The following is a 15,002-nucleotide window of genomic DNA, read 5'->3' on the forward strand; positions in this document are numbered from 1 at the left end:
ATCTCCAGGTTGAGGGGCGTCAGGAGGCTCTCGTTGACAGACACGGAGGTGATGCATGGGGGGCTGGGCCCGCAGACGCCCCCTGAGCGGTAGCCGAAGCTGCGCCCATAGGAGCCAGAGCGGAAGCCCCCGCAGACGCTGTGGCTGCTGGAGAGGCCGCGGTAGCAGGAGATGCCGCGGTAGGGGGCGGCGGTGATGCAGCAGCGGCCTGGCCGAGGTCCGCAGGCCGAGGCGCAGCTGAAGGCGCGACCTCCAAATCCTGATCCACAGGTCATGGTGCTTCTGAGAATGTGTGCTGTACAGGACAAGATGGGCGATCTGGAATCTGGTGGAATCTCCAATGTGCTCTCTGGACCTTCTTGGTCGTATTTATGCTCCCATTCTGCAGGCCCGGCTGTAGAGATGGGTTGGGACAATTGAGCTTTATGGGCTTGGGCGGTTAGCTCTGGCCAACCCCTCTGCAGAATGTGCTTTAATGGTGGAGTGGTCCGCACCCTCCTCTTTGTAAGGCAAGCTAGCCCCTGGGCTCTGGGACTCAGCAGTTTTCATCTTCAAAGTGCCTAGAGGCAGGGCAGGCACTGTCTGTGGGCAGAGGAGGAAGGGAGAGCCATGCAAGTGGGGGGTGGGAGTGGAGGGGGGAGAGGGGGTGGACAGGGAAGGGCTGGCATCCAGAGAAGGGGCCTGGGTCTTGAGTGCGGTGGGGAAGGTGCAGTATTAACTTGTGACAAGAGGATGTTTCTGTTGCATAGTGACTGAGGACTCTATAAAATGCAGGTCTGGGTTTCTGCATTGCTGATGGTAAGGGCTGCTGAAAATCCTTCACTTTCTCTACATGGGCTGCACTTTGCATATAGGTACATGTTTTTCTCTTCTTTCCCTTCCTACGTTTACTGTGAGAGTTGTCAAACAGAAAATTCAAAATAACACCACAAACGCAGATTGCTCTACTAGATTCAGTGGTTATTAAGACAATGTCACAATGTTGCCTAATGACTCTACAATTTCAGAAAATAGGAAGTATAATCCTGACTACTTCTGCCTGCACATCTCTGTGTGTTCTCTTTTTTCTTTTCCTTTGTGTGCTGCTAGGGCTCAAACCCCAGAGCCATGAACACACTAGGCCAGTGTTCTACCACTGTGCTACACCCCAGCTACTTCAGCAATGTTAAAAAACAAAAACAGCCTCCCCCAAACGCATATAGCCGGGCACCAGTGTCTCACCCCTGTAATCCTACCTACTCAGGAGGCTGAGATCTAAGGATCACTGTTCAAAGCCAACTCAGACAAGAAGTTCCATGAAACTCTTTATCTCCAATTAAGCACCCCAAAAAACCAGAAGTGGAGCTATGGCTTAAATGGTAGAGCCTTGAACCCGTACAAGTGCATGTATACACACACACACACACACACACACACACAAATAATGTCCTTAAAAATGAGGTCAGTAGTATTTTTACATGTAAAATAATGAATAATTCCCAGAACTAGGCACTCTTCATTCCATATTTAATGTTCCCAATTGTTCAAGACTAAGAAAAAATAAATTGTAGCTGATTTAGCCTGTGACTCTCTTTTCTCTCTTGTATTTTCTCTAAACTGGAAGTTGGACCTTGAGCTGGACTGTCCAGGATGCTAGGACAGTATGCCAGGCTATTGAAAGTTAAATTGGTTAACATTCAAGAAACAAAGCAATCTAGCCCTTTAGTTTGCAGTTAAGTCCTCAGCTACTCAGGACTAGGGTCCACTTTATTGGACAGTACAGGTAAAGAACATTTATTTCCACTATCCTATGAAATGCTTTTGGACAGTGCTGCGCAATGGCATGGTGGTATGGGCCTTGGGATGTGGAGGCAGAAAGATTTCAAGTTCAAGACCAGCCTGGGCTACATAGTAAGACTATGTCTCAAAAAAAAAATAAAACAAAACAAAAGTAGTATTGGGTGACAGTGGCTAATATCTGTATTTCTAGCGATTCAAGGGGTTGAGGTCTGGAGATCAAACTTCAAAGACAGTTAAGTAAAAAAGTCTGTGAGACTTTCATCTCCAATTAATCAGCAAAAATCTGAAAGCAAAGGTGTGACTTAAGTGGTAGAACATCACCCTTGACTTGAAAAGCCAAGGGAGACTGTGAGGCTTTGAGTTCAAGCCCCAGTACTAGAGCACACATGCATCTATACATACACATTGGATTACTTAACTATAGTTCCCCCCTTACATGTAGAAATATTTCTGTGTTTACTTTTTAAAATCAGCAATCTACTATGTGCTCCTCACTCCAAGTCATAAATGATTTCTGATTCTTATATCACCATATGGATTCCATTTTAACAGATTGAGGAAACAGGCTCAAGATAAGTTGCAAACCTTTCCCAAAGTTTCCCAGCTGCCAAGTCATGGAAGCAGAAAAAACATGCCCTTTCCTCTGCTATGCGAACCCATGTATTTCTGAATCTCTGGAACAGTTCTGAGAGTAGAGAGAGAGGGCTAGGAGAGGATCTTTGCCGGCTTAGGGTAAAGAGGAGGCAAACTAAAGAGGATAGGCAAAATAGAGGGCTGGGTGGGTAGGAGAGGAGGGCCCTTGGATCTGTTTGTGGCATAGGCAGTAGAAGCTACTACTTTAGAACTGGGGATGGATTTGCAATACTAGGAAAGTGACAGAAAGTATTTGCTGCTTGTATACAACTGGTATATTGTAATTGCTTTGATAGATTTTACTAAGTCCTATGTAGTGAGTGTGTGTGTGTGTGTGTGTGTGTGTGTGTGTGTGTGTTGCACATGCTGGTGCTAGGGCTTACACTCAAGGTCTGGGTACTGTCCCTTAGCATTATCAACTCAAGGCTGGAACTCAACCACTTTGGAACTAAGAGTCTTAAGGACTTTCTTGCCAGAGCTGGTTTCAAATTGTGGTCCTCAAATCTCAACCTCCTGAGTCTCCATACCTTAATAGGACAAGTACTAGAAAAATGACTTCTTAAGGATGCAGAGGTTTGCATGGAACTGGAGACAATGAGATGGGAATGACATGACAAGGCTTGTAGCACCCAGGGGCAAGGCAGGCAGACCCTTAGAGAGGAGCCAGGGACTAGGATTGGGGGGAGGGGGAAGATGGGAGGGGGGCAGAGGGAGGGGATGAGGAACTAGAGGGTAAAGCAAAACATTTGGAGTTTTGACAGGATAGACCAGAGGTCAAGGTCACCTTGGAGGAGGGCGTGGCACCTACTGTCACTTTATATGTTCAGGACAGCTGGGCCAGCTCTTTGTGGCATCGCTTGCATTTTAGGCACTGCCCACAACTCAGCAGTCTTGTCCCTAGCTAACCAGCTGGCTGGTGTCATGTAGGAAGCTGAGTCAAGGTACCTCTCTCACACTTTGCCTTTTCTGCCAGTGGCACTCCTCATAAAAATGCCACGCATAAACATGAGCTAATTATAAATGGCTGGCCTTTGCTAAGCAATTTTCAAGCCAAAAGAGGCAATTTAAAACAAGATACAAGGAAACCCAAATGTGACACTACTTCATTAAACTTCAGGAATTGTTAATTACTGCTAATTTTGAAGACCTAAAAGGATACTCAACATGTTATTTTTTTTTCTTCCCAGTGAAAAAGCTTGTGGTGGGGAAAGAGGGAGGGGTGAGGAGGGAGGAGGGTTCTGGGAAAAAGAAGGAAAAGGTGGGGAGGGAAGAGGGAGGAAAATGTGGGAAAGCTGATGTAATAATCTCTCTATTGTCTAGTCTTGGCTCTGATAGTATAAAGTTAACATCATTTAACTTTATGAAAGTTAATGTTATTTTTATTCCAAAGTATGTCTAGGTACAGCAGCTGTGCCCATGAGGAGACACAGCATATGTGTGACTTAGGAGCTAGTATGGATGCTTTTTCCATGTTGTCTGGGCCATCTATGCAAAAAAGCTTTCCATGGGTGGTTTTTTAAAGCTATACACATACATCCTGGTGTCAGGGGCTCACACGTGTAATTCTAGCTACTCAAGAAGTCGAGATCTGAAGATCACAGTTCAAAGTGAGACTGGGAAACCCATGAGAATCCTATCTCCAATTAACCACCAAAAGTCAGAAGTGGAACTGTCTTAAGTGGCAGAGGACTAGCTGTGAGCAGAAAAACTAAGGGACCATTCCCAGGTCCTGAGTTTAGGTCCTAGTTCTGGAGTATGTGCACGCACGCACACACATACACACACACATTACACAATTATGTATTTAGTATAGCAAGTATTACTATTCTTCCAAATTTAAAAAATGAATCTTACCATGTACCAGTGTCTCACACTTGGAATCCTACCTATTCAGGAGGCTGAAATCTGAGGATCACTGCTCAAAGCCAACCTCGGCAGCAAAGTCTAGGAGACTCTCCAATTAACCACCAAAGAACTAGAAGTGGAGCTGTGGTCAAGTAGAGTGCTAGCCTTGAGCAAAAAAAAAATCAGAAATAGTGCCCAAACCCTGAGTTCAAGCCCCAGGACTGGCAGCAAGCTAAAATCAAGCCCCCTAAAATGAATCTCTCTCCCTCACCCTCTTCTCTTTGTTGTGCTAGAGAGGAGACCCAGGGTCTATACATCTTCGATAAGTTCTCAATTAACTGAGCTCCACCTTAGCCCTAAGAATCTCTTTTGGGGTTCATCTCAATTCATATCTGATACTCTCTAGGGCACCCAACATTCACTGTCAGGTAATAATTCCTACGGGTACCCTCTGAGACTGATGTTCTCAGGCCTAGGGAAGTTATGAGACTCGCTCAGGTGAGAGAGTCGGAGGTGATGCTCAGAGCCTGGGTGCTTGACTCCAGTGGAAAGCATGTGTTTGTCTCCTGTACTCCCACCTGTCTGTCATCATCCCTCAACAGAGACAACACACATACAATAGTGTTCTATGTAGTGTAGAAGACACCCACTCACTCATCTCTTCCCTCCTCTTCAAGGTCTGCAGGATGTTCTCGGGGCTCAGAGCCAGAGGATGGAAGAGAACTCACCCTTGTTCCTGGTGAGCTTCCAGTTTTGACAAGTTGCTAGCTGGACTTGTACCCAGAGCACAAACAGAAATGCAAACCCTGAAATGCATCACCATGCACAAATGTTTGTTTGTGGGTATGTTCCGAGGGCTTGACATATAGTAGGCACTCAATAAAGTTTGTTGAATGAATACAACGAATGCCAGCTATGAATTAAGTGCTGAGTAATGGAGCCTTCAAAGCTTGGTGGCTTATTGTGCAAAGCTTTGTGGTAGGTCAGGGTGGGGACCAAATGAAGCAGAGCAGAGGATGGACATTCCTGGGGGTGGGGTGGGGAGGGTCATGCTCCTTCCTGGGGCCTGAAGGAGGAAAGAAGTGCATGAGATGTGCCCTTGGCTAAAGTGGGCCAGTCAGTGACGGCAAACATCCTAGACACCTTGGGGGCGTAGTAAAGATGGGGGTGCATTGTCAGATTGGGGAAGGAAGAAGAGGTAGAGGGGACTTCTAAGGAGAATGGAGTGCTTGATCTTAAACTTTCAGGGTCCCTTTAAAAGAGAGGGAGGCTGGCTGGAGGCATGCTTTGAAAGATTGGGAGGGAGAGATAATGGGGAGACAGAAGTAGAGGAAAAGTAGGGGAGAGCCATGATGGCAGAGTGGAGGAGCGAACAAAGATGAGGTCAGTAGGGAAGAGGTGCAGGCATGGTACAACCTCTGTCCAGATTATAGTAACGAACTGTTACAGGTGTTACTGCTGGGGTCTGTGCAGGGACTCAGCCTAGTATGTGGGGTAGAGCTCATCGGGTACACTCATGAGTGGGGGTCCCAGCCTTAACATGCTTTCCACATGACCCTCTGGGTCACTCATTTGGTTAAGCATATCCGTATAATGAATTCACACCTACCCCTGTGAGCTCTGATTGGTCAACCATATCTCTATCTGATGAGATCTGATGGATGATTGGCTGGTGTCCAGGGCTGTCTTGGCTGAGGATCATGACTCTGATGTGGACCTCTCTTCAACTTCCCAACTCAACCATTTTCTAGAGGCTAGAATCATCAGGACCTTGGTTAACAGCTCAACAGCTCTGCTACTATGTAAACCACCACACTGCTAACTCCTCAACTTCTACTTTACCAGGTCTATATTGACTTCCTGTGGGTAGAATACAGGAACTGCAGAGTAAGGAAGGGTACAGCATACAGATGTTTTAGAATCCTCTACATAAAAAGCCCACAGGGTCAGGTGTGGGTGGCTCATGCCAGTAATCCTAGCAACTCAGGAGGATGAGATCTAAGAATCATGGTTCAAAGTCAGCCTGGGCCAGAAAGTCCATAAGAGTCTTATTGCCAATTAATCACAAAAAAGCTGGAAGTAGAGCTGTGGTTTAAGTGGTAGAGAACTGTCCTTGAACAAAATATCTCAGGACAACACCCAGGCCCTGAGTTCAAGTCCCTAGGTTGGACTCCAGCACTAGGCATTGCATTCTTTAGCACCTGAAGTTACATCCAAAAATCTGACCTCCCCATATTACTGGCCTTTCTCATGAATGTGCATCTTTCTTCCTGCCACATGGGGAGTTCCTGAATTCACATCTCCTTTCTTTTCCTTATTCCTCTCCTCTCCTAAATGAAGACAGAGTTCAACACTGGTGCCAATTCCCCCCTAGAAGATGATGATATCTCGTCTCAGCCCTCCTTCATCTTGAAAGACCTCCCTCACACCAACTATGGGAACAAGAGGGACTGAAGAAAACTCAGAACAAGGAATTCCTCCTGTGAAAATGATCTGATCTGGAATTGCTCATTCTTGTCCCCTATCTATTGGCACAGGGTCCGCTTCAGCTGAAAGAGAAGACTGATGTCCAGATCGCAAGTCTTCTGGTTTAACCTATCTCTGCAAACAAGGTGCCCAGTTTAGAAGAGGTGTTTTCCTTGACATAAAGCTTCCCTAAGTGGCAGATCAAGTGTCACCTGTTTTAAGAGAGTGACTACCTTCCTTCCTTCCAGGAAGTTCCTTGTCAACTCTACCTTCTGCTTGTCCAGCTGCAGTGAAAACCACCTTCTCTTGTTTTCTTTGTAGTTCTGTCAGCTGTGGATGGTTAATCAAGGGCATGACCCCTAGCCCTCTAGTATCCTCTGGCTACCACCTAATCAGGAGATTTGGTGGGAATAGGCAAAAAGAAAGATAGATGGTCATGACATTGATTTATGACTGAGGATCTCTGGTAAGGCCAAATAATAAATATAGACTTAGGAAGTATTCACCAATTTCTGACTTCCCAGATTACCTAAATGTCTTCTTGATCACTAGTGTGGTTGTCCAAGGGTTGACATTTTCTCCTTTGCCTAAAATGAGAGCTACTCCCTAGGCCTTCTCTGGAGCAGTCAGGCTGTATCAGGGAGCAAATTGAACTCTTTACCATGGTGAAAAGTCTCAGTCCTTTCTGCCCCTTGGACTGGTAGAACGAAAGTAAAGAGCATTTATTGAGCACTTTCTGTGTACCTTTGTCTTTGCAGTACTGGGGTTTGAACTCAGGGCCTCATGCTTCATATGGAGGTACTTTACTGCTTTTGTTACTTTTTTTGTCGACATGGGCTCTTAGGGCCTGGGTGCTATCCCAGAGCTTTTTGGTTCAAGGCTAGCATTCTACCACTTTGAGCCATAATTCTACTCCCATTTTTCTGCCCTGGATGGCTTTGAATCATGATCCTTAGATCTCGGCCTCCTGAGTAGCTAGGATTACAAATGTGAGCCACCAGTGCCTGGCTTTGGTTATTTTTGAGAGAGGGTCTTACTCTCTCCATGGCCCATCATCCTCTTACTTGTTTTTTTTTTTTTTTTTACCACAGTTGGGCTGACGGTTATGCCATCATGCACAGCATTTTTTGGCCCAGATGGATTAGGCCCATGATCCTCCCATTTTTAGTTTCCCATGTAGTTGGTATGACAGGAGTGAGACGTTACATTCAGGTGTTGGTTGAGATGGGTTCTCATGAACTTTGCCCAGGTTGGCCTAAAAAATGGACCTTCCTGACCTCTGTATCTTGAATAGTTTGGATAATAGATGTGAGCCATGGGTTTCAGGCTTCCATTAACATACAATTCTGGTTAATCCTATTGTGGATTACAACATGAACTCTGAGAAAACACTGTCCCAAAGAAAAGTGTCCCTTAAAGATTATACTGAATCCCACAGTAATGACAATGCACATCCGTGTTCACTGTTGCACAATTTACCACAGCTGAGTATGAATAGAAATAGCCTAGATGCTCTACAATGGATCAAGAAGGTGTGATATATTTATATAACTAAATAATATCTCTATCTATCTATCTATCTATCTATCTATCTATCTATCTATCTATCTATAATGTTATGTGAAGTAAGTCAGGCTCAGAGAGACAGTGTGTGTTTTCTTCTATATGTAGAAGTTAGATCTAAATTACAAACATACTGAAGACATATACAGGGTTATATGCATAAGTACAGAAAGGATGTTATACTGTAATGGTGTAACTTCTCTGGATAACTAACGAAGAGTTTAACAAATGAAACCAGGAAGCGGAAACATTTTTTGAGGGGGGTATGGGGAAGGGGGCACATGAATGGAGAGAGGAAAGGCAAGCAAATACAATAATTACATTCAATATACATTATATAAAAATAGAACAAAGCTTGAGGGTATGATGGAATTGGGAAAGATGAGGGAGAATTCTGGCAGGGATGACTCTGCTCAAGATGCATTATACTCATAATCTGACTTGTTGAAGTGAAATTTCTTTGTGCAACGACTTAAAATAAGTATTAATAGTAATAAAGATTATACTGAAGTCCATCTGCCATGTTCTCTGGCTTTACCAAGCAGGTCCACATCTCTGAAAGTCTCCAAGCAGCAGCAGAAGGCAAAGCTTAACATATTTACCCCAGCTCACACAGAACTGCTCCCTAACAATCTCTGTAGTGCTGGGTACACCCTGCATGGACAGCACAGGCTGACAGGGAACTATTCTGACACCTGTCAAAGCTATGGACAGATTGTGTGCAAGGGTGGGTCTACAGGGGTCTTAGCATGGATTTAGGGGTGATAGCCAGCAGAGGCAGAGTCTGGAAGCTTCTCTCATATGGCACTGTAGATTTTATAATCTGAGACAAATATTTCACAGCCTCAAAAGAGTGACACCCACTCCAACCCAGAGAAGAAACACAGAGATCTGAGGTGAAATGCTGTCATTTGAGCCTTGGTTAAGGCCTCCCTGGAAATGGCTGGGCTTTCTTGGGAACCAGGGAGGCAATGTGTGTCTCCAAAGCATTGAAGAAGACTCTGCAGACAGGCATCTCTCTTCTTGGCATAAGGTGGTCAAAATGGCCTAAAGATTAGGTAGGAAAAATAGAATATGCTAAAAGGTACAAGTATGAGTTAGGGAGTTGGTAGAAGGGAGTTCATTAGAAAAGTATGTAGGTTACTGAGTTAGAGATTGGATAAATGTGTTTCTGTTGGGGTTCAGAGAGAGAAAGACCATCTAGGTCAGGGAGACTATTAAGCAAGTGCATCCTGAATTCTGTATCACCTAATCTCATCCTGGCCCAATATCCCTTAGGCAAAAGAAATCAGCACCAGGGACAGCAGCACCACCTACCAGAGCACAGCCTGGCCCCTTTCCCCCTCCATTCTAATTTGCATCACCTTCCACCTCCTTCCCAGCCTCTGTTTCTGAGTACTGGACTATTGAGGTGACCATGGCGGAGGTGAGCTGGCCCTTTGAAGAAGAAAATTGTGTCGTTTAGGGCCAAGGACCATAAACATCGGCTGCCTCTGGGCACCAATTAAGCACATTTAAGGAAGAGCCAAGCCCATAAAGACATCTCATTCCTTCTGACCACGTGACCACAATCAGGCAGGCAAGGTATATAAAAGGCCAGCAGAGGTCGAAGAAGTAAGCATCTGAACCCACATCCCCTGCACCCTCCATTTGCTCTTCACCAAACTCCGAGCCTCCTGTCCTACCCCAAAGCACCATGACTTGTGGATCTTACTGCGGTGGCCGCGCCTTCAGCTGCGCCTCGGCCTGCGGACCTCGGCCAGGCCGCTGCTGCATCACCGCCGCCCCCTACCGCGGCATCTCCTGCTACCGCGGCCTCTCCAGCAGCCACAGCGTCTGCGGGGGCTTCCGCTCTGGCTCCTATGGGCGCAGCTTCGGCTACCGCTCAGGGGGCGTCTGCGGGCCCAGCCCCCCATGCATCACCTCCGTGTCTGTCAACGAGAGCCTCCTGACGCCCCTCAACCTGGAGATTGACCCCAACGCGCAGTGCGTGAAGCATGAGGAGAAGGAGCAGATCAAGGGTCTCAACAGCAGGTTTGCTGCCTTCATCGACAAGGTGGGTGTCCTGGATGGTGCCTTACCTGAGTCCCCACCTGTCTGCAGATCTGAGTCTGGATTCTGAGAGAGCACCAGAGGCAAAAAGACCTCTTCTTGATTAAGAGTCTAGATTCATGCAAGAGCTAAAAGCCCTCTTACACACTCAGACCCTAAAATTCAGACGCTAATGACTGTTCAGGAACAGAACTATGAGAGAGAGGAATGATCAGAACACTTTAGAGACAAGTTTCCTAAGCTAGGTTGAGAAAGTCTCAGGAGACTCAGTTATAGCACCTGAGACCCAGGAGGTCTCTAGCTGAAGCCTGAGCTCCCTCTGAGGGGAAGGGCACTTGCCTGCCAGAGGCAATGGGGAAAGGCCAGGCTAGCTGAACTTTCCCTGCATGTCACCTGGAACCCAATCCTTGATTCCATCCCCAGAACCAGTGCTGGGCTGGGGATCTGGGTGCCCTGCCTGGGAGGACTCCTGACTCTCCTGTCTTCAGGGCAGGGAGCCTTGCCCTACAGCAGCCCCTGACACTTGACACCTGAGGATTCAGCTCACCTGTGACTAGGCTCTGCCCTCTGCTAGTCCTGTTCAGGTGGGAAAGCAGGCATGAGAGAGGAACAGGAAATAGAGACTTTGTCCTGTGCTGAGCTCTGCCTACTGTCTCCTGGGCTCAAGGTGGGGTCCTCCAGCAATCCCTCACCTCCTGCTCCCCCATCCTCAATGGCAGGTGCGCTTCCTGGAGCAGCAGAACAAGCTGCTGGAGACCAAGTGGCAGTTCTACCAGAACCGCAAGTGCTGCGAGAGCAACCTGGAGCCTCTGTTCGAGGGCTACATCGAGACTCTGAGGAGGGAGGCTGAATTTGTGGAGGCCGACAGTGGGAGGCTGGCTGCAGAGCTCAACAATGTGCAGGAGGTGATGGAGGGCTACAAGAAGAAGTGAGTGTGGTTTACCCAGCTGATGGCTTAGCTTCAAACCTGGCACCAACAGGGAGAGGGAGGAGGGAGGCAGTGTGCAGCCCAGCCAGGCCCAGGGAGCTTCAGGAACCACTATCCTGTGGAGGTCAAATCCCAACATCTGCCTGCTGCAGGTTGAGGGTCTCAGAAGATTCTGGTCCCGCTCAACTTGCCACCCTGGACTGAGACCTTGCTCTCTGGAAAAGTGAACCACATAGCTCCCTCATTCCCTTGCTGAGTCTCAGGCTCCTATACCCACAGCTCCTGATCTTATCCAGCCCACAGGCTGAGAAACAACAAGTCTCAGGCTCTGGGGACACAGCATTTTGGGTGCTGAGTCCTGAGACCTCTGGGTCCCCCACCCTGGACCTGAGACCAGAATCTAGGTGAAGGGAGGCTGGCACTGCTGGGCCCAGAGGCTGCAAAGGCTGCTTCTAGCACAGGGGATCAGGAGTCCTTGTGTGTCCTCTGAGCTGACCTCACAGCAACCTTGGCAAAGAGCCTGGGGCATTCCAGATGAACCTCTCCACCCCCCATGCAGACAGAGTGCACAGGGAGGCCCTGCTCAAGCCCCAGTCAGCCAGGAAGTGAGGTTGGGGAGACTGGCCTTCTCTGATATCCCTTCCCTCCCATCTCAGGTATGAAGAGGAAGTTTCCCTGAGGGCCACAGCTGAGAATGAGTTTGTGGCTCTGAAGAAGGCAAGTAGCAGGGAATGGGAAGAGCTTCCTGGGACCCTGTGGGTGGGGAGGGGCAGGTAGGTCTTCCTGGAGTCTCAAGTGCTCAGCCTCAGGGTGGGGAGCAGGCAGCTTGCACATCAGGATGGCACTCCGTGTTGTAGCCAGGGCTCTGGGATGTCTGGTGATGCCCTACTGGCGCAGTAGATGTCTACCTTGACCCCTGGCTGTCTTATTCTGCCTCAGAGGTTGTGGTTTGGCCTGGAATCTCATAGAACTTCTGTGTCTTGAGGGTCAGTGTGTTCTACCCAGTACTGTTTATAACTGACTTCAATCAGGGCCAGATGCCACTGTTTAAGGGAACATGGGCAGATCTAGGCATGCCAGGTGAACTTGAGGCCTTGACCTGGGCTCTTAGAGGCAGGTCAGGGTCAGGTGGTCTTCTGGGAGTTATGGGCAGGCTCCCTTGACAAGATAGTATAGACAAGAGGACAGAGGGGACTATTTCATGGAGTGGACTGAAAGGCAGCTAGTATCTGTGAGTATATGAAGAATTTGTCCTTATGGGCTGGAGTTTGCCTGGGCACAGCAGGCAGGTAATGGGAGAGATGATCTATGGAAGTCCTTTGCCTGTGATGGAGCCTCAGGAGCTTGGGGTTCCTTCTGCCCTGGGCTGCAATGGAAGGGTGAGAAGAGAGACAATTTTGAGGGGGCATCAGCAAGGCCCCTTGAGACTCACACTTTGCCCTCCCTTCCCAGGACGTGGACTGTGCCTACCTGCGCAAGTCTGATCTGGAGGCCAACTCAGAGGCATTGACCCAGGAGATTGACTTCCTGAGGAGACTCTATGAAGAGGTGAGGGGTGGGGGCTGGACTGAGGCCTAGGGCAGCCAGCACAGAAGACAATGGTTTGGATGGAAGTGGAGTGTGGGAAAGGGATTGGGCAGTGGATTCTGATCATGGGGTTGCTTGAAGTGGCAGGGATCAGGGCCAGGTTGACTGGCCAGTTGCCTTGAAGTCTGTTCGGTAGGGACACATTCTCCAAAAGCTCTGCTGTCCTTTACCCCCATCCTCCTGCAGGAGATCCGTGTCCTCCATGCCCACATCTCAGACACCTCAGTCATTGTCAAGATGGACAACAGCAGGGACCTCAACATGGACTGCATTGTGGCTGAGATCAAGGCTCAGTATGATGACATCGCTACCCGCAGCAGGGCTGAGGCTGAGTCCTGGTACCGCAGCAAGGTAACTGTTCCAGGAAGCTGCCTTCTAGACAGTGAGAAGGAGCAGGTGCCTCCTAGAAAAGATGGGGTGGGAAGGGAGGGGCCAACAGCTCTCAGGCAGGGTTCAGGTCAGGGCTGCCATTGGCTGATTGGGCAGGTTGAGTACTGTCCAACGTGAGCCCATGGGCACCCCTGTTTCTCTCCAGTGTGAGGAGATCAAGGCCACAGTGATCCGACATGGGGAGACCCTGCGCCGCACCAGGGAGGAGATGAATGAGCTGAACCGCATGATCCAGAGGCTGACGGCTGAGATTGAGAATGCCAAGTGCCAGGTATGGGGCAGCTGTGCCCAGGAGCAGAGGAGGTGGGGGCCTGGCCTGTGCCACACAGCCAACTTGAGCCTTCATTAAATCATACTATTTGGTCTCCAAGGAGACTTTCACATGATTAGAGTCTCTATTTGTGGTCACTTTGGGTGACCCACGTGAACTAGGGAAGAGCCCTTTTTTCTGGAATGTTCCCTGCTGCTGTTAGAGAACTGGGTCCTTCTAGGTAAAGGTAGAGTAATCCAGCACTCACAACTGATCTCATTCTCTCCTGGGCCCCTAGAATACCAAGCTGGAGACAGCCGTGACCCAGTCTCAACAACAGGGTGAGGCTGCCTTGGCTGATGCCCGCTGCAAGCTGGCGGGGCTGGAGGAGGCCCTGCAGAAGGCCAAGCAGGACATGGCCTGCCTGCTGAAGGAGTACCAGGAGGTGATGAACTCCAAGCTGGGCCTGGACATCGAGATCGCCACCTACAGGCGCCTGCTGGAAGGCGAGGAGCAGAGGTGAGTCATGTAACTTTTAATCCTCTAGCCGGGTTGGGGTCTCAGCAAGTCATGTCTCTCACATTCTGAGTCCCACTCAACCTTCGCTTCCACATCTCACCGTTGGGCACCTGGACAGAAAACTTGTGTAAGTCTTTTGCCTATGATCTAGCCTCATCTGATTTCTGCTTCTCCACCCATGCTTGAGATATGATGGTGCCTTTGGAAAAATCTGGCTTCAGAGCCCAATGTAGGGAAGCAGTGGTTTCTATTCTGTGGGTACATTGCTCGGGCCTGGGATCCTCTCCTTGGCATGGTGCTTCTTCTCCCACAACTTGGTTGCATGTATCCTTCAGAATTCTTCTCCCTCAGTATCTGTTGTCCAGTTGGTTACCTGGTCATGTATCCTGTGCATTTAAAGAGGTCAGGAGCACAGGTTTGGTACCAGGAAGTCTAGGTGATCCTATAATGATTACCCCCTCTTTCCATAAAGTCAAATAATTGTGCTGAAAAGCCTGGAGGTACAGGGTGATTGCATAGCTTGGTCCGCTTCATCAGGACGAATTCTGGGTGGAGTTTTACAATTTGGGATTTGGAAATTGGAAAGACACTTGGGCACTACACTGGAAATGGAGAGAGCCCCACCCCTCTGGCAGAAGCTTTGGTATGGTTGGCTAGGAGACCTGGGCGGGGCATGATCTGAAGGGTAAGTTTAGTAGGCTTCTGCTTGATGCTTTTCGGGGAGACAGTATGTGGGAAGAAAATGCTGACTTCAGTGTCAGCCCTATGTTGGGAAGCAGGTAATGGCAGATGTGGAGTTCCAGTTCTACCACTGTCATTGGCCACTTCTCTGGATCTCAGTTTTTCCACTGGTGGGATGTGAGCTCAGTTGTGGATAATCTCTAAGCCAGTGCTAAATGGGTTCAAAAATCCCATTCCTAGCCAGGTGCTGGGGCTCACTCCTATAATCCTAGCTATTCAGAAGGCTGAGATCTGAGGATTGTGATTCAA

The 15,002-nt window shown here is 48.4% G+C and overlaps 2 protein-coding genes across 2 annotated transcripts in view; one reads left to right on the forward strand and one right to left on the reverse strand.

The window, feature by feature from the left end:
• The window catches only part of LOC105997869 (keratin, type II cuticular Hb1-like), a 5,897-nt gene extending 5,622 nt beyond the window's left edge, over window positions 1-275 (reverse strand). Inside the window, exon 1 of the mRNA XM_013032417.1 lies at window positions 3-275. Coding sequence (XP_012887871.1) covers window positions 3-275 — 273 coding nt within the window. The remainder of the gene's footprint in view (window positions 1-2) is intronic.
• The window catches only part of Krt86 (keratin 86, type II), a 48,130-nt gene that overhangs the window by 31,681 nt on the left and 1,447 nt on the right, over window positions 1-15,002 (forward strand). Inside the window, exons 3-9 of the mRNA XM_013032442.1 lie at window positions 9,979-10,342; window positions 11,058-11,266; window positions 11,923-11,983; window positions 12,719-12,814; window positions 13,040-13,204; window positions 13,389-13,514; window positions 13,792-14,012. Coding sequence (XP_012887896.1) covers window positions 9,979-10,342; window positions 11,058-11,266; window positions 11,923-11,983; window positions 12,719-12,814; window positions 13,040-13,204; window positions 13,389-13,514; window positions 13,792-14,012 — 1,242 coding nt within the window. The remainder of the gene's footprint in view (window positions 1-9,978; window positions 10,343-11,057; window positions 11,267-11,922; window positions 11,984-12,718; window positions 12,815-13,039; window positions 13,205-13,388; window positions 13,515-13,791; window positions 14,013-15,002) is intronic.

This window comes from Dipodomys ordii, unplaced genomic scaffold (assembly GCF_000151885.1).
Source record: "Dipodomys ordii isolate 6190 unplaced genomic scaffold, Dord_2.0 Scaffold155, whole genome shotgun sequence".
In the NCBI taxonomy this organism is placed as follows: domain Eukaryota; kingdom Metazoa; phylum Chordata; class Mammalia; order Rodentia; family Heteromyidae; genus Dipodomys; species Dipodomys ordii.